This window comes from Cyphellophora attinorum (assembly GCF_001299255.1).
Source record: "Cyphellophora attinorum strain CBS 131958 chromosome Unknown Contig8, whole genome shotgun sequence".
Lineage (NCBI taxonomy): Eukaryota > Fungi > Ascomycota > Eurotiomycetes > Chaetothyriales > Cyphellophoraceae > Cyphellophora > Cyphellophora attinorum.
In genome coordinates, this window is record NW_017253236.1 from 707612 (window position 1) to 723127 (window position 15516).

Sequence of the window (15516 nt, forward strand, 5' to 3'; positions counted from 1 at the left end):
TCCTGACCACGAGGCAGTTTTGTTGCTGAGGTAGTGCGTCGGGTCGTCGAAGCGGAGGAACACGAATACGCGATGAATTACGTCGAGGTCAAGACCCTGGAGCGCAGCCGCTAAACCGATTTCAGAAGCAATGCACGAGCCTCAGAGAAGCAGAAGAGGTCAGTCAGTATATTGACCTATATTTGGCAGGAATGGGAAGTCTCATCGTACACGTGAGTGCCGTACTTGCCGAATTGTCAAGACTACTACTGCCAAGTGAGGAAGAGGTGCCATTTGCAGACCTCGGGAGGCAAGAGTGGAATCGGGCCTGCTTAGCTACCTATCCCTACGCGCATTCACGTCCTATGCAGCATCGCTGCTTCCGAGGTATTTACTTGTGACCACCGCCCATCGCGCTGTACAAAATTGGTCCTGCTCTTCCGTTGCTGCGAGACATTTTGTCTCCGCAACACTCCGTACTCTCCCTGCTATGTACTCTTTGACTTTGTACGAAACCAAAAGCAACCCAGCTCTTTCTGCCCCCCAACAGGGACTTTGGCAATCGATGTTGCAATCGAGCTGGCCCGGGGTATCATTGTTGATAGTCTTGTTGACGAAAACTTGCTCCAAATTGATTGCTGCTGAAAAGAAAAACGTATTGACAGTTTTGCGTGGCGCATCGGCCATCTATACGTCCGGCTACCAGAGGGAGTGAAATAAGCTGTGCAAACCAAAATGGTCCAGATTCCTGACCAGACCCCCGCAATGCCGCTTAAACGTATCAAATGAGCGATGCTCGAGCAGATGTGAGCGACTGTGCTCAAAATATGCGACATGAGGTGAGCGTAGCGTAATGTTGGCAAATGACAAAAGAAATCGAAAATGTTGTAGCGTGGAGGCCGCCTTCCCTTCATATTGGCGTGTCTTGCAGTTGACTCTGCTTCACTGCTGTTTGGCTGGGCCGTGATCGTGCTGTACTTGGAAGACTTTGTCAAGTCTCCATCGGCTTTGGAGCAATGTCGTCAAACGGTGGTAATAGATCGCCTTTGGCATCAAGCGGACTTGCGTCGTCGTCAACGTCTGCACCGAGATCAAGATCCTCTCTCCCTTTGCTCAGAGTGGGTGTCTGCGGGCTCGTGTTCTCACTGAGATCAGCCAAAGGATCTTTCCCTTCGAGAGACTCCGGCTTGACGCGCAAAGCACGCGGCTGCGAACTAAATGCGCGCAGAGGACGTGCTTCGATAGCGGTACCTGAAGGCTTCGCAGAAGGCGTGCCCATTCGACGGGCTGCTGCAGCAGCCGCAAGAGGTCGCATCGCTGGCGGTGGGCGATCACTGTTGGAAGATAGTCGCCGTGAAGTTTGGACAGTGTTCGGTGGCGTCATGGGCCCAGATGAATAGCTTGCCGCCGGACTGACTGCACGGCCAGCCTTTGATGGCGTTGCAGTGTAGTCGCCAGCTAGTTGTCCGAACGCGTTGATTGAGACATCTCGGGCCTTTCGCAGATTGCCCCATGCTGCTTGTCCAACCATTGGTAGAACGCTTCTAGGAGACTGAGCATATCCCATGATGTCAGAAAGCGACGGCAAGCTCGCCGCCGCACCAGGACCTGCATTGCGAGCTGCACGCTCTCGAATCTGCTGCTCCATCTGAATATGCGTCTTCAAACGGATCGCAGCATCTCGAACGGCTTCACGATCGAACTCTGGCTTGCTGAGAGATTGAACGATCTCTTCCATCTCATCGATGCGCACGCCAAGTAGTTCTCGAAGCCACAATGCCTCAGTCTCGTATGCCTTGATCTTGTCGGGTGCCTCTTTGTCGACCTTGCCTAGCTCGGCCTGCAGGCGTTCCTTCTCCTGGTCACTTTCGTGTAGCTGTTCCTGCAAGGTGATGATCGTCTCACGCAGGCTTTGCACAGAGATCTTCTCAGGCAGATCAGTGCCCTTCATCAAGGACAGCGAGGCGCTCGTCGCGCGCTGAGGAGGCGATGCGACGACGGAATTAGCCGGCGTTGGCAGATTCGCACCTCTTGCCATTGCGGCGCTGACAGCTGCTTGAGCTGCCGACTTGGAGATTGACAAGCGCTCTTCGAGATCAGTAATCTTGCCTTCGAGATGTTGGATCTTGTCTTCGCTGAGGGCCAGTTTCTCATTGTAGTGATGCTCCATGCGGTGTCTGTCATCCGATGAGTTGTGCATAGCCCGCGTATGGCGTTCTCTGAGGTCACCAAGATGCCTGTCGTGACCTGCACTTTGCTCTTCGAGTGCAGCCTGGTGCTTCTCAGCTTGCTCCTGGAGTGCAAGCTTCCGAACTTCTTCAGCATCGGCGAGCGCAGCATCATACTTAGCTTTGTGGTCTTCGAGGTCGATCTCCGCGGTATCGAGACGAGCCTGGAGACGACTGATCCGTGCTTCAGAGTCAGACTTGTGGCCCTCGAGCTGAGATCGAGCGCCGTCGGCTTCAGCTTGGAGTCGTGCAGTAGCAGTTGCAATGTCAGCCTCTTTAGACTCCTTGACATGATGCAATTCTCGTTCGATACGATATGCACGGTCTTCGTGCTGAGTGCTTGCAGCTCGAGTGGCGGACAGGTCTTCCTGGAATTTGAACATATCTTGTTGAAGATGTTCGAACCGATCCTTGTAAGCAAGCGCATCCTTCAGCTGCTTTGAAACGTAGTCATGGTCGACCTCGGCTTTCTGCTGTGACCGCGACGCAGAATCGAGTGCGCCCTCAATCATGGTAATCTTGGTGAGCAACTCATGCTCGCGCTGGCGCCAGGCAGCTTGCTCGGTCGCCAAGTCTCGGACGGTAGAAGCAATCTCGTTGCGAAGCTGCTCTGTTTTGGAATGAAGTGCTTGTGACGTCCTATTTCTTTCCTCAAGCTGGTCTTTCAGATTCCAGAGAGTCCGGGTGAGCTCCTTGGATTTGGCGGATTCTTCATCGAGATCAGCGGTCAGATCGCGGACTCTGCTCCTCTCATCCTCTAGATCATACGAGAGATCTTTGACTTTGGTTCGTGCATCGTGCAAGCTGTCAGAAAGATCGTTGCTTTCATTGCGCAATCTCTCGATATCGGCTTCACGCTCTTGCTTGTAACGGCGATATTCGTTGAGGTTCTCTTCCTGTTCATCAATCATCAGGTTCAGTCGCTCCACTTCGCGCTCCGAGGCCTTGTAGGCTTCTTTCTCTTGAACGAAGGCCTGCAAGTTCTGTTCAGCCATCTCGCTCGACTCGCGATGAACGATGACCTCATCTTCAGCTTTCTGAAGTTTCTGCCTGACCTCGTGGAGCTCATCCTCTTGCTGCTTCCGCAGTCTCGCTTCGTGCTCGGCGCGCTCTTGCTCGACCTTCAGCATAGCCTCGAGACCATCGAGTTGTAGTTTGAAATTTTCTCTCTTCGAACCGTGGTCTTGTTCCGTGCGAGAACCTCTCAAACGAGGATGCGAGCCGATAACATCCTCAAGCGTACGCTTGAGATCTTTCTGCTGGACGTTGTTGGCGGACTTTGCGAGCATGGTCCGTAGTTCGGCGAGCTCTTCCTGAAGTTGTGCATGATCATTGTCAGCTCGTTCCTGAGTAAGCTCTCTCATTTCTGCGAGCTCTTCGCGAATGCTGGAGAGATCAATTGTCGGAGCGACAGGCTGAAGCATGCTTTCCCGAAATTGTGCAAGTCCCTCCGCGACAGCAGCACGTACCCTGCTAGCCTGGCGATTTCGCTTCGTGTCAGGTGACCGCGACCGATACGTCGAGAAGCCTTCGTAGGCGTTGTAGTCGTCCTCATCATCAGCATCTGACTCTTTAATATCGCTCGACGTGCTCTTACGCTTACTCGTAGGCCGAGTGGCAAGAAGCGAGAGTGAATGCTGAATGGTCTGCAGAGTCCTTTCCACCGGTCCCAAGCGGTTCTCTAGGATACCATCAACCAGGTCATTGACATGGCCGTCAAAGTATTGTGCACGAGACTGCAGCTTATCCTCTTCAACGGATGAAAGCACATCGTTCCAGTCACTGACTTCCTCTTTGCCACTGTTGAGCTTGTGAATGCCCAGACCAAGGCCGAATGAAGCAGCGTTAGCAGCTTGAGTCGGCTCAATCGGACGTTCGATTCTGCGAGGACTTGGGCTAGGTGCATCGCTGCGGAAGTTGTTGCCCAGTCGCATGTCGACCAGCGGTGTTGATTCCACAGGAGAGTCGTTTCGCTCAATACCGAGTTCTGGATTGCTTTCAAACTGCTTCATCACGGCATCGATCTCCTCAAAAGATGGCATAAGATCGTCTTCATCGTCCGAAAACTCGACTTTTGGCAACTCCTTCCGACCAGGAACGTAGGCCGGGCTTGCCAATGACGCACTGTCATACTGAGGCCCGTATCTGGAGCTCGAAATTGATAGATCGTGAGTGTTCTGTGGTGCATATCTCGAGCTAGCTAGCGACGCTAGCCGATCGTGTTGGAGTGCAACAACAGGGCTGCTATCCGACACATTGCGTTCTGATTGTATTGGCTGCGAGTCTGTGGCCGAATGCTTTGCAGAATAGTCTCTAGAACGCTCGTCGATCTCAGATGTAGCTGTGTCATCCACATTTTGGGACAACTTGATGTCTCTGGAGATGCTCTCATTCACTGAGGACGGAAGCGGCTGATCTGGCATTGCCGGCGACGGTGCGAAATCATTGCTCGCGGGAGGTGGTGAGCTTGGTAGTTCCGGTGACGGCGATTTGGCGAAGCGGGAAGCCATTAGGCCCTTGCCTTTGGATGGTTTCGAACCTGACACAGGTGACTCGACAGCTTTCTCAGGTGTTATAGATGATCCTGGAGTATCCGCCGGTTTCGGCGACTTGTAGACGAATGGTTGTGCAAGTGCCGACAAAGATGACCTCGACTTATGCTGCGGAGCTGGAGATGTATCACGAGCAGGTGAAGACAGGTCCATGTTCGAGGGCCCAGCTTCGACATCTGAGCCTTGGAAGAGCTCGGACCGTGGCTGGGCTTCGCTGAAGTTGATGGCATCGCGCTCATCTTTGAACTGGAACGGCGAAGCTCTGCCAAGGATAACTCTTCGGTGCGATGAAGCAGGCGAGCTGGCTGCAGATCCGCTCCTCGATTCAGCCGGAATGTATGAGTAGCCATCGACAGGCTTTTCCTTCGGCTTCTCAGGGGAAGGTTGCCTCTCGCTGATGATCTCCGAGAGGATACGAGAGTTGCCCGTGAAAGGCGCAGAGTCCGCAAAGACAGGACTGCGGTCACCGTCGCTACCGAATGTGCGTGCTCTCTTGGCTCGATCTGTTGGAATTGGTGCTCTTCCGTCAGAGGCATCACTTTCACTCTCCGCTCCGCCCGCTGAAGCACTTTCGCCGGAGACCGAGGAAATGGAGCCTTGTGGACCGTCTTTCGATCGAGGCCGAACAATCGGCAAAGCCTTGGCGCGTCGGACTGCTTGCGTCCCAGGCGCGATATTGACCTTGCCAAATATACTGGTCTCAATGGGTTTCTCGACTGTCGACGTCGATCCAGTTGCAAGACCCTTGGCTAGACCGCTGCTCGGGTTGAAGACGGGAGCATCAACATTGAATGAAGCAGACGAGAAAGCCAATGGAGATGGCTTAGCGACCGAAGATAGCGGCGACTTTGTATGGTTCGAAATCGGTGACTCGACATCAAAGGTGGCCGATGAGAATGCAAACGGTGATTGCTGCATGCCGGTCGCCTTCGTAAGCGGATCTGCCGCCTTGGAAGCCCCTCCAGGTACAAAAGCGGGGGCTTCGACATTGAGTGCTGAAACAGACGGCTTCACTGTACGGGCAGCTCCAGGCTTAAAAGTGGATGTGGGCGTTTTGAATGACGCTGTGAAAGGCTTGAAAGCATTTGTACCACCGAAATCGAAGTTCGAGCTATTAAAGCCCGCAGAAGGGTCGAACGGTTTGGCTTCCACATTGAATTTGGGCTGTGATGGTTTTGATGTGTGGTCGTTCTCCGCGTGGGCCTTGTCTCCACGAGCAGCATCACTGAGTGCTTGCCAGTTGTTGAAGGGGTTGGCGTCGCGGGCGAGAGCTGGGGTGCCAGCGAGACTGGGATTTGTGACGATGTCGGACTGATCATCGGCTCCTCCCATTGTCTCAGGTCGCTTGAGTATGGCAGATCCTCGTGGTCCTCTTCGTGTTTGGCGCCCTTCGCTTCTTCCTTTGCTTCCGCCAGCGAGTCTCTGCCCGCTTCGCCTTCTTGGTCTTGCTTTGCTAAAGCAGCCTCTGCTTCGTCGATCTCCCTCTGCAGAGCAGCACTAAGATTGTGACGATGACTTCGGGGTGTCGGGTGCTGAATCTCAGGCGCTGGCCTTGGTGTATGAGCAAAGACTGGCGTTCGTGGTGCACTGCCCGAAGCATGAGATACTGCTGGAGGGCTCAGATTAGACGTCAGACCATGAGGTGATTCAGCTGCCGGCGCGGCAGGAAAGTAAGATTCCTGTGACTGAATTGGTTGCGGACGGCCGTCTGAAGGCCCACCCACAGGTGATAAAACCTGATCGAGGCTCTGTATGCCATGCGCGTTGATTGGAGAGAAGCTCGTCGGGCGCCGTAAGTGGGCATTCAGACCAGGAAGGAATGGACTTGTCTGTCCCGGAACGAACTCGTTCGGAGACACAACGCGGTTCTGTCCTGGATGAAAGGCAAGCGAGCCTTTGTGTGCATGCATCGAGCCAGGAAAGCCATTGGCTTGAGATGACGCGCCAGATCCCAATGTTGAGCCTCTTCCTGACGAGATGCTGAAAGGTGGGGAGAACGGATTACTAGCCACTCTGCCAGTGTTGCTGGCTGCCGATGACGTGCCCACGGGAGGTGAGACCGCGCCTGGGAATCTTGAAGACGCACGACTGAGCGAGGCCGATAGTGGTGATGGTCCGGACTGAGGTGGCTCAGAATCACTTAGCGTTACACCCAATGCTCGTAGTTTCTCCTCTTGTAAGTAGTCTACCCATTTCTGCCATTCCGATTGATCTGGAATGTAAACTTTGAACGATCGCATCTGGCGTTCTGCTGAGATTTCTGCAGGGTCAGGAAACGGCGCGGCGCTTTGACCATTGGTGAAAGTGGCAGTTACGCCATCGACATCTGTCAATTCGAAACCCTTCGTGCTGTAGCCCTGTGACAGCAGATCTGCAAGCTTTTCGCGGACCGCAGTGGGCGAGAGAACCGGCGGTAGACCTGCTGACTCTCGGTCTGTGATCGGCAGCGATATGATGCAGTTCTTGCCCTTCCATACGACTTTCCGCCGTTGCTTGTGGAAAGAGCTGAGCGATTGATGCATGCGAGGCCGAGAGGGAGATACTGGCCCTTCCGTTGGCGTGACTACTGCGTTCTCCGGCACTTCATTCTCGGGCAGACTCGGCAGGGGTTTGACGACCTCGACATCTGGCTTGTGACCTGACGTCGGCTCTTCTAGCTCCGCCATTCTCGATTGTGCGACAGCTCTTGACGTTTGGCGAGGTCGACTCACGCTGAATGTTTCGGGCGTCACAGTGTCAGTAGATGCTTGTGGTTCGTGAGTCAGATGGCTGCCAGGAGAAGAACGATCGTGTCCAGCTGAAAGCTCCAACGCTGCTAGATCTTCGTTCCGTCTGGGAGTGCGATGTTCAAGCTGAGTCGTGTCGCGGTCGCTGTCGTCCGAGTCGCTTAGCCAGTTGGCGTGCTCAGACTTGAGTCTCGTTGGCCGAGGGCGAGGTTCTGGGGAGGAAATCAAGTGACTGAGTGAATGTCGCGCAAGTGAAGAGCCACGAGCATGCGGTTGGTCGCCGAATCTCGGAGGCGACTGAAGTTCTGAATCGATACTACTGCGCCTGGCGCGAACACGTGCTGCAGAGTCTGGACTGGGAGACGCGTAGGGAGACCCTGCGAGGATAGTCAGTTCTCTGCACGGACTGCACCGTGGACGGTATTCTGAGCTTGTTCAAGTCGTGACTCTGAGTTCGGCTCCTTCGCGATGTAGCAGATAGGCATGTACTCACCCCAAGCAGCAGCGTAGTATGTACCACTTCCGCCTCTTTGACGACTCTGGTCGGGCGACCTCAGCAGGTCTATATGGTCGCGTCCGCGTCGGAGAGCCGGCAACGGTGGTAGGGTAAAGGGGCTGACCCAGTCGCCGGAGGAGAGGCTGTCGTCTCTGTCCCGCAGAGCCGTCGGACCTTGATCGCGACCTCTGGAGGTAGGCTGAGGATCACGCGAAGACGAATGTGCAGGCTCGACGCGCTCTTCGGAAGTCATGAACGGAAAGACGGTGGTCGATGGTGATGATTAGGCTGACGTGTATAGATTATGAGAAACGCGATTCGAAATACATGGCAAGTAGCATGACAATCGCTCCGTATGCACGTCGCGATCTGCGCATGCGGTAGCGCTATAGTGGTGCGAGGAACGAGTTGAAGATGAGTGTGGTTGCTGTGAGTGAGGTTCCGTCCGAAAGAAAGTTGGGAACATGGAGACTCAGGCTTGCTCGCGTCTGCCAAGATTTTGAGCTGTCGATGTTTCTTGAAATGAGACTGTACTTTTCACTCAAAAACTGCAGAGACCCCCCGAATTCGCGTTGCATCGGCCCCATCCATACACAGTCTTACAGGCGTGTATTGGTCAGACGCACAACGCGGGCTATTCAGTTCAATTGGGCTTAGAGAAAGCCTTAACCGAACGGGCCGATGTCAATTGCTGCAGGGGTGTTTGGCTATTTTCCGAAAACGCGTCACGACTCACGGATTTATGTAGCTGTTGAGAGCAGCAGACCTCCTCGTAGCATACAACTGAATCACAGCTAGACTCCAGACGAGTAGAGAGCGTGAGGAATGGCGGTTCATGAAATTTTTCTGGACTCCTCGACCTAGCGCACGCACAGAATCGACACCTTCTAGAAGGAGTCGGAGTGGGTCAGGAACAGCGATCATGAATGGCAGCCGAGATGACGTTTAATTTGCCGTGTCGCTGAATCGCAACTGCTTTCGCTCTCCTGAAAACTGACTTGGGAAGGCAGTACGATATCCATAGGTCGCGTCCGCACAATACTGCATCGTTCGCTCGCTTTGTTCTGGCCGGGCTAGCTTCCACGGTCCTAACATCTCTCGCGCAGCAGCGACCCTGTCGCAAGTCATGCAGTCCCGTCGGCATTCATTCTGCTCATATTAACCGGGTGCATGGAAGCACGGCCGTGTGCCCTCCTCACGTGTCTCAAAACGGGTCAAGCAATCCGCTGCTCATTCCGTCGAACATACAGCTGAAGCCTATAACAAATCGTGTCCATCGATTCTTCGACACAGCAAGGCTGCGATGGCTCGATGGACCGACATCATCTGTCAGCTCTTGGGCACACGCACATGCGTTTCGAGATGCGCCTACAGACAGGGGCATACTGAGATTATTGCAAGCAAGACACGAGAGAAGACACCGGTGCTGGCAGTAATTGGGTTGGCGTCATCGTTGTGCACAGTTCCTCTGCCAAGGGCGGTCGGACACGCTGATGATTCTCGCGGCTCCTCAGTGTCTCCGCATCATTCAGACTGTCAACATTTGTCTTCAGCATCGGAACAGACCTTACCGGTGCGTAGGTACGGACAATTTGGACGGTAAGCCATGCGGATTCTTGTGAGACCAGCTCTGCTCAATGCACAAGGACGCAAAACATGCGCAATCATCTGACTCCTAGATTGAATGCGGGTCTTGCACTCGAAGTCACCGCAGCGCGCGTCACTCAATCCTCGCCTCGTGTGGTAATCAGAGCCCGATCCGTTCAGGTGGAATCTACGTTGATGGCGAGGTAAGATCTGATCGGGTCAGACGATAGGTGACCGGTCTGTCTAGACACTATACGCTGGCTACGATCCTCTTGGTCGGCACTCTGGAGGCGCCTACGGCCATGCGTGCTTCGTTTGACTGCTCGCACACGCTGCAAATTTATCGTATTGGCGCATGACTAAACAATCACCACATCACCTAGGATTCAAGCCTGCTTGGCGCCTCTTGGGCGTCAGGCAGTTGTACTGCAGCTTGAGCCAAAACAGATCGGTCAGCATATTGGACAGCAGATGTTCTTTTCGAAGAGACCTTCGTGTAGTTCGTCGTCGCAAAATAACACGGATCTGGACATGCAGCGTTATGAATGTTTCACGGTCTGCAGCTCCAAGTTTCAATTTACGGCCCACTTTCACCTGATTGTACTTCCTGCATAGGCATTAAGGTGTTAAGGCGTCCGTTCTCAGCACACAACGCCCAATCAGAGATACAGAGTGACATCAAAGAATTCTTGGATCTGTCAACAGTCTTACACAAATGGCGTCTGCTTCAGATGGCACGAACTGCCGAGGCGGGGACTGTGTCATCGACTACAGCTTTCGAAACCTTTCTTGGCGTGGCTTCAGCATTGGATGATGAACATTGACAGACTTGGGGACGATTTTCTGTGGTTGAAGCCTTTCGAGTATCCCGGGCAGACGGTCGATGACTAGTGCCGCTGAGATAATAATGGAGTTCACAAGGACAGGCTCGCGACCTGGACCAACTCAGGCTTCCTATTGCGGCGCTACTGCGATCCTTGCTGTAACAGCGCTGCGACTAACGTAATTCGGGGTTCACAGCCTCTGACTACGAGCCGATGCCTGGTTCTAATATATGAGGCCATTTCTAGCTACGCCCCAGAGCATTGTTGCTGCACTGTCACAACAAACCAGCATTCCGCCACCATGGAGACGATCGAGCCAGATTATCTAGTTTGTGGCGCTGGCGCCATGGGAATGGCTTTCGTCGACACGGTAAGTCAACATAAAACCTCTGACGCAGCACCTACCCTGCGGTTCGATCGAGCCATTACAATCGTTCAGTCGTACCTAGCGTCACACGTTACTGAACAAGGCCATAGCTCGTTAGCGACACAACGGCCACCATAGCTATCGTCGACCGATATGCCCAACCAGGAGGACACTGGACAAGGTAAGCACACCATCACGTCACTAGCGACAAAAGCACAGCAATGCGAGTGGCTGCAGGCAGCTTGGTCTGTCCTAACGGGAGGCTTCGGCACGACTGTCACCACTCGAGACGCCCTGGTCATCATGTCCATCTGGGCACCTTGCCTGATATGGTGACCAGAACTTCGAAAGTCTGGATAGCTACGGACTGAGGGCCAACAGGCAATGTCAAACCAGATCGGCTGACATCTGTGGCACAGAGCTTATCCTTTCGTTCACTTGCACCACAGTTCGGTCTTCTATGGTGTCAACTCCAGAATTCTGGGTGATCAAAAGACTGATGTGGTGGGATGGAACAAGGGAAACTCGACGATGGCGCCCGGGCTTGAAGTTCGTGCGTATTACACCAACGTGATGCACAGTACGTTTCTGCCCTCGGGCCGAGTGACCTACTATCCAATGCACGAGTATACTGGAAATGGCGAATTCAGATCTCTGCTCACGAGCAAGACTTATCACGTTGGCGAGAAGACGAAGATCGTCGATGCAACGTGAGATCGAGCTTCTTCTGTTCGTCAGAGCTTAAGCTTATCACTCTCCAGTTACATGAACGTCGAAGTCCCGTCAATGCGACCGCCGCCTTATAAAATTTCGAATGAAGTCGAAGTTATCGCGCCCAACAATCTGCCCGACATCCAGCGACCTTATGCGGGCTACACTGTAGTCGGCTCTGGCAAAACCTCCATAGATAGCTGCTTGTGGCTGTTAGCTAATGGCATCGACCCTGCGCACATCACTTGGATTCGACCTCGTGATATGTGGTGTTTCGATCGGGCAATTATGCAGCCCCCAGATCGGTTCAGAGACCAAAACGTGGCTGCATCGATGGCGACTGGTGAGGCAATCATGTCCGCTACTTCCATTGACGACATGTGGTTGCGTCTCGAAAAGGCGGGGGTGATGCTCCGTGTCGATGAACATGCCAAACCAACCATGTGGAGATGCGCCACCATCAGTGTACTCGAGCTCGAGCAACTGAAAAGGATCAAGAACGTTGTTCGAAAGGGCAGGCTCCGTGGCGTGAGCAACGACCAGGTTACTCTTGAGAGTGGCTCATACACGCCAGTGGCAGATTCGATTTACATTGATTGCAGTGCCAACTCGATTCCGAAGCAGCCAAGCGTCCCAATCTTCAACGGCAGACACATTACTCTGCAGCCTGTCCGCGCATGCCAGCAAGTCTTCAGCGCTGCCGTAATTGCGCATATCGAGGCTACTTACGATGATGAGAAGTTCAAGAACGACCTCACTACACCTATACCTCATCCGGAGCACCCTGATGAATACCCTGGCCAACGATTACAGACATTGCGCAACGAGATCGGCTGGAGGACGCAACCCAAGACCGCCGCGTTCGTGGCGAACTCTCGCCTCGATGTGGTGGGCGCCATGAATCCATTGCCGCCCAGCGATCCACGGGAGCGTGAGAAGTTTCAGGCAGTTGTTGCCGCGGCCTTTGCTGCGCAGATGGAAAAGCTGGAGATGCTGGCGAGGTCAGACTCTGACAGAGAACATTCGATCGGACAGAAGAGTGAGATGGCGGAGGCACGTTTGTAGCCGGTGGTTGAGTACGATGTCAAAGTAGAGCACGAGGTCTCCCACGACTATCCATAGGAACGTGCAAGAACAGCGCTGAGGCTTCGAATGGACCGCATTTCGCGAATACTGCCTCGCCTACCAAATGTGCAATGACGTAACTGGGCAAGTCTCAGAAGCGCAGGGATGTTAAATTCCTCCCTTCTTGCCTTGTCGAGATCGTTCCAAACTCCCGTGTGGCGTCCATATGGGCGTCGAGTGTGCCCTGAGCTCGGGTGAGTATTTACGACTTCTGCCATAGCCAAGTCGTTTGAGCAACAGGCGCAACGGATCGTGGGCGTTTTGGCAGGATACCTCTTTGTCTAACCAACCTTGAACGCCTTAACACAGCCGGCAACCTTGGAGGTTCTCAACGAGCAACGTGAACCCGTTCAGTGGGCCGCTTTCAAAGGCGACGGTACCAGAACGATATTCGAGATCGATCGGACCAAGATCGGACACATCTCGAAAACGTGTCTCGCAACTTCTTCCGAGAAGGTTTCGCGGTAGAGGTCTCGAACGCGGATCTTTTGCGGGGAACCTGACCACGACATGTCGTTCATGACCACGAATTTGCCCAACTTGAGCCTCAGAGTGCAGACTTCCATGCAGCGACATCGCTCTACGACTCATGAGCCAGCCCAATTGTGACAATGGGTCCCTCCTAGACATTTGCAGCATGTGAATCAAATATGCGTGTCAAGCACCGAGCTCTTCGGACTCTGCTCAAGTATCTTCGTCCATTCAGCATCGTAGCTAACAGACCAGACCTATAACATGCCTTCCCAGCAATCGATCAAAGCGGGAGACCGCACTATCAAGCTCAACACTTGGCAATTCATCGGCAATGAATGGAAGGAAGCTGTTGGCAAATCGACTTTCGGTATCGAGAATCCTTCTACCGGCGAAGAGGTCATTCAAGTATCAGAAGGAAAGGCCGAAGATGTCGACATCGCCGTCAAGACCGCCCGGAAGACATTCAAGGATCCCGCATACAAGGAGATGAACCCGACAGACAGGTCGGCCATTCTTCAGAAGCTTGCCGATCTGATGCAGGAGAACTTCGATGACTTGGTCGCGCTGGAGATGCTGGATACTGGCAAGACACACAAGCAGTGCTCGAACCTGGACGTGCCAGCCTCGATAGGCACGCTGAGATATTACGCCGGGTGGGCGGACAAGGTCCTTGGCCTGTCATCCTTCAACATTCCCAAGACGTTCGCATATACTAAGCGCGAGCCCGTCGGCGTGTGCGGTCAGATCATCCCCTGGAACTTCCCACTGCTCATGTTCACTTGTACGTATAAAGCATCAACCTGAGTCGGGCGAGATATCAATCTCTCAGCTCTGGTTCTTCCCCGTACATTTTGGGTCTGACAGGTGCAATAGGGAAGATCGCCCCAGCTTTCGCCTGCGGCAACACAGTCGTGATCAAGTCGGCAGAAGCTACACCACTTTCCGCACTCTACATGTGTGACCTGATTGTCAAGGCAGGTTTCCCGGCAGGTTCGATCAACTTGATCACCGGCTACGGAAAGAATGCTGGTGCTGCCATTGCTTCTCATATGGATGTCAACAAGGTCGCTTTCACTGGCTCAACGGTTACCGGACGATCAATTTTGAAAGCCGCGGCCAGCTCGAATCTCAAGAAGGTGACACTGGAGCTGGGAGGCAAAAGAGTCCGGTATGTGGACTGTAAGCGACGATTCTCGGAGCTAACAAGACACAGAACATCATCTTCCCGGATGCCGATCTCAAGAAGGCGATCGAATGGTCAATCTGGGGCATCAACATGAACTTTGGCCAGACTTGCCACGCCGGAACGCGCATCTACGTGCACGAGGATGTCTACGATGAGTTCCTCGAGCTCTACACGGCGCGTATGAAGAAAATGGTGGTTGGTGACAACTTTGACAAGAACAACACGCAAGGCCCACAGAACTCGAAGATGCAGTATGAGAAAATTCTCGGCTATATTGACTCTGGCAAGAGTGATGGTGCTACTGTCCACCTGGGCGGCAACGCCATCAAGGGCAAGGACGGCTCGAAGGGATACTTCATCGAGCCAACTATCTTCACGAATGTTACAGCCAATATGAAGATCATGCGCGAGGAGATCTTTGGACCTGTTGTTGCGATTGCTAAGTTCAAGACCGAGGAGGAGGTTATTGAGATGGCCAACGATACCACTTACGGTCTTGCTGCTGGTGTTCACACAAAGGACTACGAAAGAGCTATTCGCGTGACTAGTGCTCTGGAAGCTGGCACGACTTGGGTCAATATGTACAACTTCGTGCATTGGTCGATCCCCTTCGGTGAGTGTTCTGGTCCACAAATCCGAATCTCATCGAGTACTAACCGAGTCACAGGCGGATATAAGGAGAGCGGTATCGGTCGTGAGTGCGGCGAGGCAGCGCTGGAGAACTACACAGAAGTCAAGGCGGTATACTTTAACATGGGGATGAGAGCGCCAGATGCCCTTGACGATTGAAAGGTCAAGCGGCGTGTATGACAGGCTGTCGTCGGGTTCGAAATGTCATCCGGAATTGATCCGTACTAAATGAAACCTGATATCGCGATCTGGTTTTCTGCAGACTGCCGTTCTTTGGAGTTTACCCAGAAGCAAACATGTCATCGGCCGCAACCCAGATGTCGCGGCAGCTGCAACACACGAAACCGGTGGCTTGCCGTGGCCGAATGGCCTGAAAGTCTTGACCTCGGCCGGATCCGTGTGGGTGTAAGCAACCGTGTTCTGGGGTCTGCGCTTGCGGTTCCGATCACAGCAAGATTGCATCTTAAAAGTTAACATCGCAGTACCAGGCAGCGGCTCACCGTAGACTTTCGCCACAACCACCATACTTTGCCGGCCGCGCACACACGCAGCCCGCCCGAGAAGCGTTGAGTAAGTGATCAGCAAAATCCTTGCAAGGTGCTAAACTTCCAGAAGGAATGGAGTGGCTTCG

The 15516-nt window shown here is 53.5% G+C and overlaps 3 protein-coding genes across 3 annotated transcripts; 2 read left to right on the plus strand and 1 right to left on the minus strand.

Annotated features, from left to right (window-relative positions):
* Positions 1-970: 970 nt before the first annotated feature.
* Positions 971-8234, minus strand: AB675_5578 (uncharacterized protein; the record flags this gene model as incomplete). Its single annotated transcript, XM_018145800.1, has 3 exons — positions 971-6030; positions 6072-7862; positions 7979-8234. 3 exons carry the CDS (start codon positions 8232-8234, stop codon positions 971-973), a joined length of 7107 nt encoding a protein of 2368 aa, XP_018002166.1.
* A 2459-nt stretch (positions 8235-10693) lies between these two features.
* On the plus strand, positions 10694-12535 carry AB675_5579 (uncharacterized protein; the record flags this gene model as incomplete). Its single annotated transcript, XM_018145801.1, has 4 exons — positions 10694-10762; positions 10870-10940; positions 11179-11469; positions 11521-12535. 4 exons carry the CDS (start codon positions 10694-10696, stop codon positions 12533-12535), a joined length of 1446 nt encoding a protein of 481 aa, XP_018002092.1.
* Positions 12536-13330: 795 nt separating this feature from the next.
* Positions 13331-15044, plus strand: AB675_5580 (Aldehyde dehydrogenase; the record flags this gene model as incomplete). The annotated part of the gene is made up of 4 exons (XM_018145803.1): positions 13331-13850; positions 13943-14232; positions 14283-14868; positions 14923-15044. 4 exons carry the CDS (start codon positions 13331-13333, stop codon positions 15042-15044), a joined length of 1518 nt encoding a protein of 505 aa, XP_018001888.1.
* Positions 15045-15516: the final 472 nt, after the last annotated feature.